Here is a 15,606-nt window from a genome sequence, read left to right as displayed (position 1 = left end):
ATTGAACCATTTATTTAATGCTTTCATCAAAAGTGACTTACAGATGAAAACATCTAGCGATTTGCCTTAAATGGTTATAAATATAAAAATAGTTATTAAATAATGAAAAAAGAATGTTCTAAATGTTAATAATTTAAAGGCAGCATAGCAAACACTTTACAGTTGTTCTAACATTTGTTAACTACATTAATTTTACTTACTAGCACATACTAAAATCAAAAGTTGTGTCTGTTAATATTTTTTTTAATGCCCCTGAGCTAACATGAAATAAAAAATGAACAGTTTTATTTTTATTAACTAACTTTAATGCATGTTAATAAAACACTGTGAGAAATTAGTTGCTCATTGTTATTTCATACATTAACTAAACTTAAATAATTGGACCTTATTGTAAAGTGTTACCAAATATTCTCATGATGATGAATAAATAAATACTTTTTAATACACGAGTTTATGAGTATGATAACAAACATGTTAACAGTTAACAGACCATCCTAACATGTATATGTGTAATCACGTCACTATATTGCACTTCATTTAGATCATATGCGAACCATTAGAAATGCATGGTCCAAGTGTTTTTCACATACATGTGCATGCTAGCTATTGCAGTTTGTGTGTCAGTGTGCATATGTGTGTGTTGTGGAGGTGGGGTGTATACAGTGCTATTGGGGCAGGGAAGGGGTATGTGGGGGTGAAAGTGTGGCCCCTCTGTCATTGGCTCTTAGCCTAATGTCACATTATGCGTCTCATTGTGTCTTTGTGATGCTGAGGAGTATAAATAAAGCCCTCTCAGTGTTCACACAGATACACAGTCATTCGTTTCTGCAGACCTACGAACTAAGTTCTTAGAGAAAGTAGCTGCGTCTTAGGTTGACTTTTTAAACTTTGCGCAAGTGGATTGCTCTTGAGAGGATTGCAAGCTCTCAACCAAGTTTTTGCAGAAACAACTTTAAGATGGATTCTGATGCAAGCTCCACATGCAGTCGGTCTTCTTCACCAGAGCTGGCTGTGGGCTCCAGCTTTTTCTCAAACAAGGTGTTTCAAGCTTACTGTGCAGATAGAGAAACGGGGCAGTCCAGGCCTGAAAAATCACCTCAGAGCACCGGATCCGGCGGAAAGAGCCGTACACGGGCCGATCACTCCAAAGACGGCCTGCAAGATCTACGTCTCAAAGTGAACAGCCGCGAGCGCAAACGCATGCACGACCTCAACCAGGCCATGGACGGGCTCCGTGAGGTGATGCCCTACGCGCAGGGCCCATCTGTACGCAAGCTGTCGAAAATCTCCACCCTGCTCCTCGCCAGAAACTACATCCTCATGCTGTCCAGCTCTCTGGAGGAGATGAAGAAGCTAATAGGTGATGTTTATGGAGCCAGTGGTCAGAGTCACTCAGCTAGACGGGTTCTACCGCCAACTTCAGCTGCCCCGGCGTCACAGTTGTCGCTGCTCTCGCTTGCCCCGTCTCTGCACTCTCTGGTGGGCAGCACTTCCCAGCACACCTCCACACCAACAATGGTCCAAGCCCCTCATTCTCCACCCTCGGCTGGATATCTGGGTTTCCCTGCTCCACCTCTTCCCACCCTGATGAAAGACCCTCTGCATCTCTCCAGCAGCTACAGGCATTTCCCCGGCATGCCTTGCCCATGCTCCCTCTGCCAGCCTCTCCCTGCTTCCACAGCCAGCCTGCACAGCCTCTCCATGGGGAAGTGATTCAGGCGAGGCCCAGGCTCAAGGATGGAGTAGGCCAAAGTTAAAATACGGACTCAAGAAGAACTGAAAGCATCTGGATGTGTTTCTAGAAGTGTTGTAAACTTTGTAAATGTCCTGTACAGAATTTCTTTTCTAACAAACTGCTGCTATTTTTATATCAAAAAATTTTTGTACTGTTATATAGCATTTTTGAACAGTCACTGTATGAACATATGTGCTTGTATGTTCTTTGTAGCAAAATGGCAATTGAAAACATATAGTTTTGTTTCTTAAATTAAACATTTATTATTATAATGAAAAATAACCTGCTTTTTCAGTGTCTTCATTTGATCATTTGAACAATCTGTAATATTTTAAAGTGCACCTAGTTTAAGGAAAAACATTCATGTTTAAGTGTTTGAGATAAGCTTTTTTCTTAAGATGCATTCAAGCTGCACGCATCACACTTTACTAGTTTAGATATAGGAATATTAGGAATATTTGCAGATCTATTGACTTGAATTTAATGCAGCATTTAAAACAAATCACAAAGCAGATTTTTATGTTCTATAAATAAGATAAAAAGATTACACAAAAGAAAAAATTAGTAATGAAATAATTTAAAAAATTATGAAAAGATTATATATACAGTTTTGTAACATCAATGTTTTTATTTTATCTGTTTTATTTATTATTTTCTATTTTATTTTATTTAGTGTAGTATGCTGTATAACTATGGAAAACAGTGCACCATTTTACTCAGGAGATTTTTAACCCTGTCCATATAGTTTTATTATTTCTATTTATTTATTTATTTATACATTTATTTAATATTATTAATTATATATTTATTTATTCTCTCCTTGGTTAAGTTCAATGGATATCAACATTTTGTACTAAAGTTAAACCTGTTAAATCATTTATTTTAAGTAACTTAATAGTTTTATTATTAATATTATTTTTTAATACTTAATAATTTTTAAATACTTAACTTACTTGCTTGTTCAAATACAATTAAACAATAACTTTTTTAATTAAACTGTCGGAAATCTATAAAATAATTCAAGAACAATTACTAAATATGAATTAAAAAAGAAATCTTATAACCCACACAATTTCTAATAAAGCTTGTATAAACACGAAATAATGAGGCGCTAAAATAAAAATAAAAATGCCAGCTGCTGATCTGTTCTGAAATCATGTGTCAGTGTTTGAATGTGTCAGTGGGTTTCATGATATATATGAATATAAAATGAGTCCATATGTTTTCATCCAGCACCATTACTGCAATATTGCCCACACCATGTTTATGTTTTTACCATATGCTAACAAACACAGGCATCATTTCTGCCCTCTATAAAATGCTGCCTTTCGATTGAACCATCTGTACCGAGACTAGTTAATGTATGAAAAAGAAAGGCAGCCAGACCGCTCGGAGCCCGGGGCCTACTCTCACCCATCAATCAGTGAGAGAGAGACGCAAGCTGTCGCCAGGTTGGCGCGTCAGCATTGTGCAGCACACACAGGGGACGGCCAGCACTTCTTTTCATGTTAGTGCAGGAAGATTTGTCACTGTCCAATAAAGCTGTGATCATATTCAGGCCGTCCTCACTGGGAGTCGTTTTCATTGGAGGATCTGACAGCTGTGCACACAATCATTTGTTAGCTGGAGGATCATTTGACTTTTTGGATCTTCTGATATGACCAATGGTTAGAAATTAAGGTGTGAAATATTGGGCACAATGGCATCAGAAATAAACCAGGACTCAGAGTAAAGTGACGAAATGCACTTACATTTGCATAAACTTATACTTACATTCATATATATATATATATATATATATAGATATAGATATAGATATATCTATATATATATATATATATATATATATATATATATATATATAGATATATATAGATATAGATATATATAGATATATATAGATATATGTAATATAATGCATATGACGTCACCATGCAATAAAGAATTAAAAGTCACTAAATAAGTGCTATTCTGCATCCAACATCAGTTGCATGCTATCATGCTGACCTCTGTATGGAATTTTGACTCATCATGCAAGTTTCAAGTTTACTCTGATGCACTAGACGTCAGTCACTATAGAAGTCAGGCAAGGCATTCCTTGAAAGGAATAACGCAGAAATATTTAATTGCTTTTATCCCAAGCATCTTACAAAAGAGGAACAAAAGCATGCTTTTTTGGTAATACTTTTATTTTTGGTAGCTGTGCATTTTAATGTTTATTAGTGAAAAGCTTGTGGACTTGTGGATGTGGATTTTAACTGCATTAATATCCACACAATTTTAGTTTGTACAAACTGAGAGAACATTATTTTGTGTTTATCAACCTGCTTGCTGTTAGGAACACAGAGCATTAAAAGAGCTCTCCTTTGAAATATCAACTATTTAATGTTAACTTTTAATGTTTTATAATCAAAGCAATGCATCACTGAATGAGTGGATTTTAGGCTCCTTGCATGGTAAACTCACACAGCTTTGATTAGCACTCTTACAACATACAACACTTTTAAAAAGAAATACAAATAAACAGCCTTTCTTTTCAGGAGTGCAGTTTTAGTCTTTAAATTACTTAGAGTGAAGCAGACATTCTATAAAACAAAGGATACAAAAGGGTATTTTTTGCTCTGATGCCATAGAAGCCATTTTTAGTCCCCCAAAGAACCTTTCAATGAACAGCTCTTAAAAGAACATTTTTCTCAGTGTGTCCAACATTTTAAAATCTAAAGAGCCTCCTTTGGAAGGGAAAGGAAGTGTATTTCATAATAGTGCCAGTGCGCAAAATGCTGCAATCCAATGCGTTTTGTACTTGAAATCTTCATTTAATTGTGTGAAATCCTTTATACACACATGCACGCAGTTTGAGACTGTATTTCTCAAGAGCTAAATCAAGCGTGAAAAATACACATTTCTCCTCACAGGAATCCCGGGCCGACAACTGAGAGATCAGAGGAGAGATGAAGTGATGTGTCTCTTCTCCTCCTCTGCTCTCCTCCCTCTCTCTCTCACCCTAAATGGAGGAAGACAATAGCACTCGCTCCGAGCACAAAGAGAGGGCGCAGGGTGCAGCCCGTAACACAGCCCCCTCTATTTGTGGATTTTCTCGATGTGGTAACCAGCCCGGTTGGCCTGCAGAGGGCCCTGACACACCAACAGCAACACAAAGGCCCTTAGCTCCATATTTTGGGCCCATTGACAGCGCTAAAGAGCTCCTGTCAGGGGCCTGCTCGCAGTCAGCTGGTGAACGTCCCAGCGGGGGGAGGCAGCTGCCATCCTGCCCAGAGAAGAAGATCCCTCTGCGGTCCCTGTGTCCCTGCGACCCCCCTGAGTCGGGGCCCTCCTCCAGGTCACAGGCACAGGTGTGTATGAGCAGCTGAAAATATTGTGGGCATTACTGGGAGCTGTGGCCCAGCCTGCTGCACAGGGATAATTAGACACATTGACTTGTGCAAAGCTGGTGTTTCCTGATTGGGGGCAGATGATAATGGTCCATAGAGAGTTAACAGCATGCGATGTATCTGTATGTGAATGCTTGTTAGGGAAAGAACTGTTTTATACATTCATTTTTACAACAAGATTTTTTTATTGCATACCATTTATCAAATAAATTTATTTCATTGTTTAAAAATACAGTAACATTATAATTGTGAAATATTACTATAAATGTTATTAAATAATTTTCTATAAAATAATCTAATATTATTAAACTATATATATATATATATATATATATATATATATATATATATATATATATATATATATATATATATATATATATATATATATATTCTGATGTTCTTGAAAAAAGTCTCTTATGTGCTCAAAAGTCTCATGGAGTATTGATCAAATAAAAACAGAAAATGCTGTTAAATTCAGTTTTTTTTATTTCTTTTTTTTTTTTGGTTACCACAGCTGCAGGCAGTGCGCAATATTATTATTATTTTTTTACTGTATTTTTGATCAAATAAATGCATTTATTTTTTCACAACTACAGGACAATTTTGAAATATTATTGCAATTTAAAACTACAGTTTTTTTTATTTGAATATATCTTTAAATGTAATTTATTCCTGTAACTGTGAGTTTAATTTTTAGCAACATTACTCCAGTGTTTCCATTACTCCACCATTACCCCCCCCCCATGTATTAACTGTATTTGTTACTAAAATAGTAACAGACAAAGATTAAATCTGTCAGAGATTGAACCACTCAGCCTGTAAGTGGTTACATGAAATCTCATTCTTTTTTCTTGTATTTTTGTGCCTGATGATACTTCTGCAATCTGTTCTGAACCTGACATACTGTAGCGGATTCATCTAATCAATACATGAAAATGCCTTCTGCGGCCCCAGGTTCAGACTGACAGAGTTAATTAGGGAACCAAAGGACCCAATTAGTGCGGTTGGGGAGCATTTGGGGGACATATTGTGTAACTCATGCACATATTGCTCAGGGAGGCTTTAATTAAGAGAGAGGCAGCGCTCACCCGATGGCAACGCTGACCCGGTGACATCCTGTTAAACCTCACTTTCTGTCAGCAGCTCTGTGCTCAGTGACAAGCAAAACACATCTAAGAAGGGGGTCATATGTGAATATAATGTGAGGGGTCTGAGGCCTCAGATGTGTAGTTAAGCACTCCCATTAGGACTCAATCCATATGGGCTATTCTGAATTCTAATGAGGTGATAAACCCATCGTGTCAGTTCCATCATGAGCAAATTCACTTCTTGATTATGTGTAACAAAGTGACGAGACAAACTCTCTCCCATGAGACTTTATGCTATTTATGTTTTTTTTTTCAGTCCTCTAAACTATGAGATAGCTAACTAAGATCCTGATTTTTGGCCAAATGTTGGCCAAAATTCTGGTAGATTTTACATTTCAATATATTTTTAAAAAAGAGAAGAAAAAGGAAAACTGTTTAAAACTGTTATCCTTAAATTTAGTATGTTTTTCTCATCATCCTATTTATTGAAATAAATAATATAAAATCTAATTAGTACACACACACACAGACACACACACTATAATATACACTTTATACATTTATTTTAAGTTATTAAATTTCATGAAATATAAAGTCAAATATTTGTCAGATAAAATATCTCTAAATCTTTAATATCTTTAAAAATAGTTCTAAAGATGAAAAACATGCAAATAGTACTTTATAGCACTTATATATAAAAAAAAATTATTTAGAGATTTTTTATTCATTTTACAAGTATATAAATTAATCGTAATTGTTCATAGTTCTTAAATTTCATGAACTATAAAGTAAAATACGTGTCAGAATTTTCTTTTATTTTTCTGACACACACATTTAATACCTACCAAGTGTTTTTTACAGATTTAATTTATTTCATAAATTAGTTTATTGTGATTATATTGTGTTTATCACTTTTGGCGGCCCCTACAGGTCGTCAGTGTAATGACAGTCATTTTCGCGTTTCCACACAAATCTTGAGCCTTTGCGGTTGCCTTACCACGCAGTATAATTTTTTATTTTTTTTACTAACCAATTTATGCACATTTTCTCTTTTTAGCGCAAGTTATTGATTTACATCACTATTAAACTAATTAATAAATTATCCTCACTTTGTTAAACACGGTGTTTATGAATATTATTTTGACGCTTTGGTGAGGTCAGAGTTCAGGCATTGCTGATGTCGTCATGCGCTGAAGATGGCAGACGGGTGAGTTTACAGCAAATATATGCTCACTTTGCACGATATAAATAACGTGTTGTCATTTAGCAACATTAATTTAACTCTAAAGAGTGCGTATCCGCATTAAAGAGATGTTTGTGACCTTTGTAAATGATGGGTTTTATTGGAGGATGTGAAGAAGGAAGTCAGACGGGTTTGTTTACAAAAATATCACAGAGTCATGAACAAAAACATGCATGTTACAGCCATCGTTATTAGTTATAATATTAATTTAAACCCATCTAATATTACATAAACAGGGCATAGATCATGTATATCACAGTAAAGGGCTAAAATGTCATGGTGAGATATTGAATGAAGGACTCATAAAGCTCGTTTGTCACAGAATGTTCCAGACTGCCATTGTTGACAGATCTGGAGTGATTAGAGTATGATCTACTGATGATCGATTGATTATATGTCTCATTCATATGATGTACTTTTTAATATCTACATCAAATATGTCAGAGATCAAATTAAAAAAATATATATTTTTTTTTAAGAATTATAGTAACGATGATATAACATTGTTTATTTTTGACAGTGTGTAAATAATCAAGTTGTAATTAATGACGTTTAAGTGCCAGAGTTTTACCAGAGGATAGTTCCTTAAAAAGAGAACTGATTCCTTAAATTACAACACAGGCCTTTTTTTTTCCTGAAGTTATACAGCGTTTTAGTGCCACGTTGGAAAAAAAAATTTAATCTAAGATTACGAGAATGAAGTCGAAATGTTTCGAGAATGAAGTCGAAATATTACGATAATAAAGTTGAAATATTAAGAGAATAAAGTTGAAATGTTTCGAGAATAAAGTCAAAATAATCTCGTAATATTTTGAGCTTATTCTCGAAACATTTCGACTTTATTCTCGAAATATTAAGACTTTAATCTCGTAATCTTAGAATGATTATTTTTTCAACGTGGCACTAAAAAGCTGTCGTACTAATGATTCTATATAACAGAAGTTACCCATATGTATCATTTGTGATGTTACTAAATGATTTGAATCACGTGTGATGGTCACAGGGAAGGAGGATGGTGGGGAGGCTGGCTGACACAGAGCTTCCAGGCCGTCAAAGACAAGGTGAGACAGATCCAGACCATAATCCAGATCAGATCCAGTGTGGACGTAACGTACAATACATTTTAAATCATACATTTGATTTCTTGTGTAAAATGTTGTACATAATTATTGTTGACACGTAATCTGTTCATTACCATTAATCAAATTTGGTTTCAGTCCTGCCTAAATTTGTATTAAAATGCATTTATATGGCATTTAATAATAATTTATGAAATGTATGTGCCCGTTTGGTTTCAGATCTGCCTCTATTTGGTATTTTTCATGCAAATATTTCATGTTTATTCGAATGAATATATTTTGAAATTAATATAAGTGCTCATGAAATGAATAGTTATATGACTACTAATCATAAAATGATGGGTTGTCTCAACAGTCAGCTGAGGCATATGAGTTTATCAAGCGTGACCTGACAGAATTCTCCAGCGTGGTCCAACATGACACGGCATGCTCCGTTGTTGCAACAGCGAGCGCCATTAAGAGCAAACTGGCAGTAAGGAAACAGTTTTACAACACACCATAACAATGTTAATTCTTACCTTCTTACCTTGTTTAGTCTTCAGTGCTAAAGCTAGACATATCAACCCTTTAGTTCAGTATGTATATACAAACCCTAGCCACAAATGATAGTTTGCTTTTTTTTTTAGGTTGAAAGTTCATCAGAGGCCACAGAAAAGGTGAAGAAGGGCATTTCGAATATTCTGGGTGTGATCACAGACACTTTGTCCCCTCCCCCAGACATGACCATCGACTGTGACGTCATCACGCTGGTAGCCACTCCGTCAGGCACAACAGAGGTGTACGACAGCTGCAAGGTCAGCCACATCCACACATGTACAGAAATAATAGGTTAAATATATGCATACATATTTACATGTATAATTAAATTCATATACTGCATTTGCTCTCAGGCTCGACTCTACAGTCTTCAAGCAGACCCTGCTACATACTGCAATGAGCCTGACGGTGTGTAAATGCTTCATGTTTTAGATCTAGATCTCAAACATGGATGTTTTTTGAAGAGTTTTGAAGAGCATTCCATGCATTTTACTCTTTCTAGGCCCTCCACAACAGTTCGATGCCTGGTTGTCCAGTTTCACACTGGAAGAGAGGAAAGCCGAGATCTCTGAACTGCTGGTCAACAGCCCCGCTCTAAGAGCTCTTTATGCTAAAATGGTATGATGCAACCTTTAATGCACTTCCTTACTGACCACGATTCATCTGTGCATGTTATTCCACCTAATAAAAGCATTAATTTGCCCGTGTTGACGTCAGGTGCCGGCAGCAGTGGCTCATTCAGAGTTCTGGCAGCGGTACTTCTATAAAGTGTTCCAGTTGGAGCAGGTACAGCAGATCTGTGTCTAATACTGACCCTTGAGTTGACATCAGGCTTATGAGCTTATCTGAACACACACAGCTCAGGTGCTCAAACAACATAATGACAGGAAACGTAACACCACAGCACTGTCTTTTGTTGAGGTTTCATATTTGCTCTAGGTGTGGTATCAAACACACATTCAGTTCGTTCAAGATTAAGATGAGAGCTCCATCTGCTGGTCATGTGTGTATATGCAGTTGTATATGCAGTATTTGGCAGCTGTTCTGTTCACACCAAAATTCAGGAACAGTTCACACCAAAATTCAAATTTGCTGAATATTTTAATATTTAATCACAGGCCATCCAAGATGAAGATGAGTTTGTTTCTTCATCAGAGCAAACTAAACTGCTGATAAAAACATCACAATAATCCACAACGATTCCTCACCCCTCCAGTCCATCAGTTATCATCTTGTGAAGTGAAAAGGGTTTTTGACTACATACCTCTGCTTCCGCTAAAATATGTCCTCTATCCATAATATTGCTTCCTTCACTGAAAAAATCTTGTCTGAAACAGGAGAGAAATATACACCGATCAAGCACCATTTACAAATCTGTTCTGATGAACTAATAAACTCAACTGATGAGTTTTTATTGAAAACTGATATTTTTTTATTTTTTGGGAGAAACATTTCAGTTAGTCCCTCATTGTCAATACAATAATCAAAGGCCTCTTATATAGTTCCTGTTTATAGTTTTGTTATTCGAGATGTTTCTAGAACAGCATATTCTTTATTAAAAACAACAGTTGTTGAGAGAAAGAAAGAAAAAAAAAAAATATATATATATATATTGCATTTTTTATATTATTATTATTTTATTATTATTTTAAGATTTGTTATTTTATTGCATATTTTAATTATAAATAAATCTAATTAATTCATTAACATCATTTTAAGTCACCTTGTAATTTTGGAAAGGCCCCTAATTGGTCTAAAAATGAATCTACGTAAGCAGTGCATTGATTATAGAATTTAATAATGTATTATAATAGTACCCAGTGTGTTAAACATTTCTTTCATAGCCAAAAAAACACAATTTTCAGTTAAAAATTTTTTTTTTTAAATCAAGTCAAATAATGTTCTGTTTGTGACTTCAGGCCGATATTGGGAACAAATTAAGTGTTGAAAGTTATTTGCTCTATTTATTTTTAAACTTGCATCCTATTTATTTACTAACTGCTTGTTTTTCTAAAAAAATATATTTCTATTCTTCTTGTATTTAATTTTTTAATGCAATTAACAAAAGCAAAAGAGGCATCTTACACTAGCTTGCTCTATTCTTTTTCTATTCTATTGGTTTTCTTTTATTACATTTTTACTTGCTATGTTCACTGTGTTAAACTAACTGAGACTTGTTATAGCATAGCACAACATTGCTCTTTTCTTGATTTTGATTGCTTCTATTGTCCTCATTTGTAAGTCTGCTAAATGACTAAAAGTAGTCATTAATGTTTATTTGGTGGCATTTTAAGGGATGCACAGGTATATTTATAAAATGGCACAGTACCTTGTACCTTATTAATCTAAAATGTGTGTGTTTCTAGGAGGAGGCCAGGAGAGTAGCACTGAAGCAGAGAGCAGAGCAGACGGATCATTCTGAGAGTCTTGGCTGGGAGGAAGAGGACGAAGAAGGTTTGGCTAAAATTAGCATCATTTTGGATTTTTAGTGGAAAGTGTCAAGCATACTAGCTAGTTTAACCTTGCTGTTTATTTGCCTTAAAAGACAGCTCACAAGGTTTTAGAACAGAGCATTTGTGTTCCTTTATCACCATCTTTCTTCTCTCTTTCTCTAGGTGAGTTTCTCGGGGCCACGTCTTCCTCTCGCTTAGATTTCACGCCACCTGTCGAAGAGGCATGTGTCCCTTCATTAACAAGAGAGGCCACTCCTGAAAGCTCTTCACCCGCTCAAGTGGTGGTTTCCACCAGCAATGTAGCATCTGACGTCACTCCCTCCGCAAGCAGCGACAGCGTCAGTTTCTCCACCCAGATCGAGAATCAAGCAGACTCCGTCACCATCAGAGTCACGCAGCCATCGCCCGCTGCAGACCAGGTCTCTCAGAAACTCTCAGAGGCCAGTCTTCAGGAGTCGTTCCCAGAGGAGCGACCCTCACAGACCGCCAGAGAGGACGTAGCTCAAGACCTCCGACTGTTTGAGCTCAACTCAGACAGCGGCAAATCCACCCCCTCCAATAACGGCAAGAAAGGTGAAACTGTTTTTGAATAAAGATATCGATTAAACAACAACAACAACTAACTTTTAAACTGTAGCACATCATTTGGTATGAATGAAGTATTGAATTCTGATGTTTTGTCTCTCCTGTGTGTTTGTGCACATGCAGGATCCAGTACAGATGTCAGTGAAGACTGGGAGAAGGATTTCGATCTGGATATGACAGAAGAAGAGGTTCAGATGGCTTTGTCTAAAATAGACGCAACAAAAGAGGTTTGTTCTTCACGACAGTTAATCAAGTAAATATGATGAAGCTCTTTACACCATGTTTAGAAATAATACTATTTTACTTCTTATTTTCTGAAGATTGGACAGTTACTAAACTGTGTTCTTTTTCTTCATTTGGTAGATGTTTGTATCTAAGATAAAGAATTTGTTTCACTGAGTTTAGATGTCTGGTGCATGGCCAGTTCAAAGTTCTTGTTTTAGGAGATTAGTTGATTGATGTGCGAGTAGGATGCCTCTTATAGTATGTTTTCTGTGGCTTATCAGGATGCTTTAGCATTAACAAGTCAAGTAGCCTTTATTTTTATAGTGCTTTATACAATACAGATTGTTTCAAAGCAACTTAATGGTATAAAACAGAGATAGATCAAATATGCGTCAAATTCTGCTGTAAAGCAGCTCTAATAACACAATAGTGTCATTATTCAGCCCCAAAACAGTTCGGTTCAATAACTGTTTAAAATCTATCAGTTATGAAACCAGGTCAGTGATAAACAGCTTTGCTAAAGAGAGCAGTGTAGATATTTATCGCAACGCAGTTCAGTGTTCAATAAGTGTCAGTGTTGCAAGATTTGTCAATTATGAACAAACTAGATTCAGCTATGAAGCAGTTCTACAGAAGACTATAGTGTTATTATTCAGATTGATTTAGTTTGCAGTAAATGCTGCTCCATCTCTGCAAGCGCAAGAGTCAGAGCTGCTTATAACATGATTAATAACAATAAAAGAAATGGTTTTATACCTAAAAAAAATGGTTACACATCTTATAAAATATCATGTTTTAATTGTTATTTTTTTAGTATTATTTTTTTTTCACATTTGTATGTGCATGTTAAAAGTACCATTCCGGAAGTAAGAATGATCCTGAACAAAATTAAGATAAATGTCTTGGCATATGATGTGGTTAACTGACCCATTTAGATAAGAGTAAATGGAGTGCAAAATTGTAAGAGCAAAGAAAGACAGAGCTGTACATATTGGATTATTTCGGAAACTTTTCTGTTCCTTACATGCAGAACGAGACATTTAGACATTTGCAACCTTTTTTTTTTTTACACATACTGATTGGTTCTATGCAGTCAATCCATTTCGCAGTTCTTTAAACTGTTGTTTTCGCTTGCAAACACTGTTCACAGGCTTGCAGTGCTTTTGACCGTCTTTTGGCGAAATCAACGTGCCAGAAGTATAAACGTGGAAAAATGGATGTCAGAAGAATGCAGATCATATTTATTTTGCGTTAGCATTAAGCTGCAGTTTCACATTACATGAATTACACTTACGAATAACAGTAAAATGGTGCAAATATTTTTTTATTGCGCTTGAGACAAGATTTACACCTTTACAATGTTTCTCCTGCACATGCAAATTTAATTTAAACTTATGGTCTTATGTACACTTCCACAAATATTACCGTGTGCATGCAAATCTTTGACGTCATTTTATCTTCATAAAAAATCACATTTTAAATCACAAACGCAATTTTAAACAAAATAAATATTAAAATTAGATTTTTTTTTGCCCATATCTTGTATCCCTAGATGTTACTTCTTATTAAATGTTATTTAGGACCATAGTTTCATTTAAAAAAACTACAGTTTAACTTGCAATGTGGTCATAAGTTTGTCTGACAACCTCCAAATGATTTTTGAGTGGTTCGATCACAAGACATTTCGGATTATGTGCTGTACATTTGTGATGTGATCACCCCAGAGGAATGGCAATACCAGGTGCAGTAATAAATTCTGTTTTTATTATTTTATGTCTTTACCAGTTGGAAGATGAGGACTGGGAGAACTGGGAGTGAGAATCTGGTGGAGGGAAATCTGGCCTGATATCGACGTTGCTGTCCCCAAAGTGAACCATGCTTAATATATATATATAAAACTCCTAGTCTACGGCCACACCTGCTCATTCATCCAGTGAGCGGGTCACCTCCTGCAAATGAAATTTACTCTCTAGCTAAACACATGTCCACCAAGCAGTGATGTGAAGTGTGAGGAGGTGATCCGGTCTCATTCTGGCTGTCCTAAAAGATGACCTGCGGTGAAACACGAAGACTGAGCAGAGAAAGCACGTATGAGTTAATGAGGAGAGGTCATCTCGCAATGCCATTTGTAACTGCCGTATGTACATTAATGTTATTCTTCTTTGGAGATTTCAGTGGGCGAATGGAAATTAACTGCCGGGGCTCCTGATTAGCTGTAATTTATTAAACTGTTCATCATTATTCTAGGATTAGAAAATAATCCTTCACATGAAAAACATATGTAAGTTATGTTTCTTTCTTTTTTTGGCATAGAGGCTTCTTTTTTTCATTTAGTTTCTCTTTAAATGCTAACACCTTTAATCTCATGCAAGTTATTCTGGTATTGAGAATGGAGATGGACAGATGCTTTGTTTATTCTGCTGATGCTGTATGGCCTTGTTCAGTGTTGTGTGGAATGAAAAAATGTCATGCAAAAATTACAAAAAAAAGTACTTTCACTAAATGCACCTGTTGTTCCTGTGCTGTCCACTTTATTTCCCTGTCTTTGTCTTCATCTTCTCATAGACTGAAATTGTACTTGTGATAGATCGTCCAGATGATCATGGGTCACTTGGCTTACTCTCCGTAATATAAAGACCATTTGAGTTCCCATTTATTTGACACTTAAATAACACTTTGTATCAATATAGTATTAAACTGCAGGCCTATATTTCGGGCGTTTTCTTTAAGGTAAGGATCATCTTTTGGTGAATACAGCCTTCAGATTGACTCATATCATCTAAATCTCTTGCATGTTAATCTCTACAGTCTCTAGACCTTTACTTTGATCATAATCATATAGACATATTTAAAGAAAATGGGTCTCAAGCTGTCAATACTTTTTACAGTTATATTGTCCTCTATTTTTTCAATGCACATCACCATTAAAAGCAATATCATGCAAATCAGTGATTTGTTTGAATAGCCTTTTTTCTTTTTGGTAATTTTAAACCACAATATTGTGCTATATTGTACATCACTTTTGCTCACTTTTATGCTACCTGTAATTAATTATGTATGTGTGTGTGTGTGTGTGTGTGTGTGTGTGTGTGTGTGTGTATATGTATATATATATATATATATATATATATATATATATATATATATATATATATATATATATATATATATATATATATATATATATCTTTATCTTTCTTTGTTTAATGTGACCTGTATTTTAAACTGTGCAAGAAGCATTCAGAATTAAGTTAAATTTTTCGCCT

General features: G+C 35.4%; 2 protein-coding genes across 2 annotated transcripts; both read left to right on the top strand.

The window, feature by feature from the left end:
- The first annotated feature begins 718 nt into the window (after window positions 1-718).
- LOC113100305 (oligodendrocyte transcription factor 3-like) lies at window positions 719-2,014 on the top strand. The gene has a single exon (XM_026265093.1). The coding sequence runs from the start codon at window positions 958-960 to the stop codon at window positions 1,711-1,713; it is 756 nt and encodes a 251-aa protein (XP_026120878.1). The 5' UTR covers window positions 719-957; the 3' UTR covers window positions 1,714-2,014.
- Window positions 2,015-7,324: 5,310 nt separating this feature from the next.
- LOC113100304 (BSD domain-containing protein 1-like) lies at window positions 7,325-15,288 on the top strand. The gene is made up of 11 exons (XM_026265092.1): window positions 7,325-7,425; window positions 8,465-8,522; window positions 8,896-9,012; window positions 9,167-9,334; window positions 9,431-9,485; window positions 9,580-9,695; window positions 9,795-9,863; window positions 11,444-11,531; window positions 11,693-12,103; window positions 12,239-12,342; window positions 14,126-15,288. Exons 1-11 carry the CDS (start codon window positions 7,415-7,417, stop codon window positions 14,156-14,158), a joined length of 1,230 nt encoding a protein of 409 aa, XP_026120877.1. The 5' UTR covers window positions 7,325-7,414; the 3' UTR covers window positions 14,159-15,288.
- The last annotated feature ends 318 nt before the right edge of the window (window positions 15,289-15,606 follow it).

This window comes from Carassius auratus, unplaced genomic scaffold (assembly GCF_003368295.1).
Source record: "Carassius auratus strain Wakin unplaced genomic scaffold, ASM336829v1 scaf_tig00217239, whole genome shotgun sequence".
In the NCBI taxonomy this organism is placed as follows: domain Eukaryota; kingdom Metazoa; phylum Chordata; class Actinopteri; order Cypriniformes; family Cyprinidae; genus Carassius; species Carassius auratus.
This window is presented reverse-complemented; position numbering and strand designations above follow the sequence as displayed.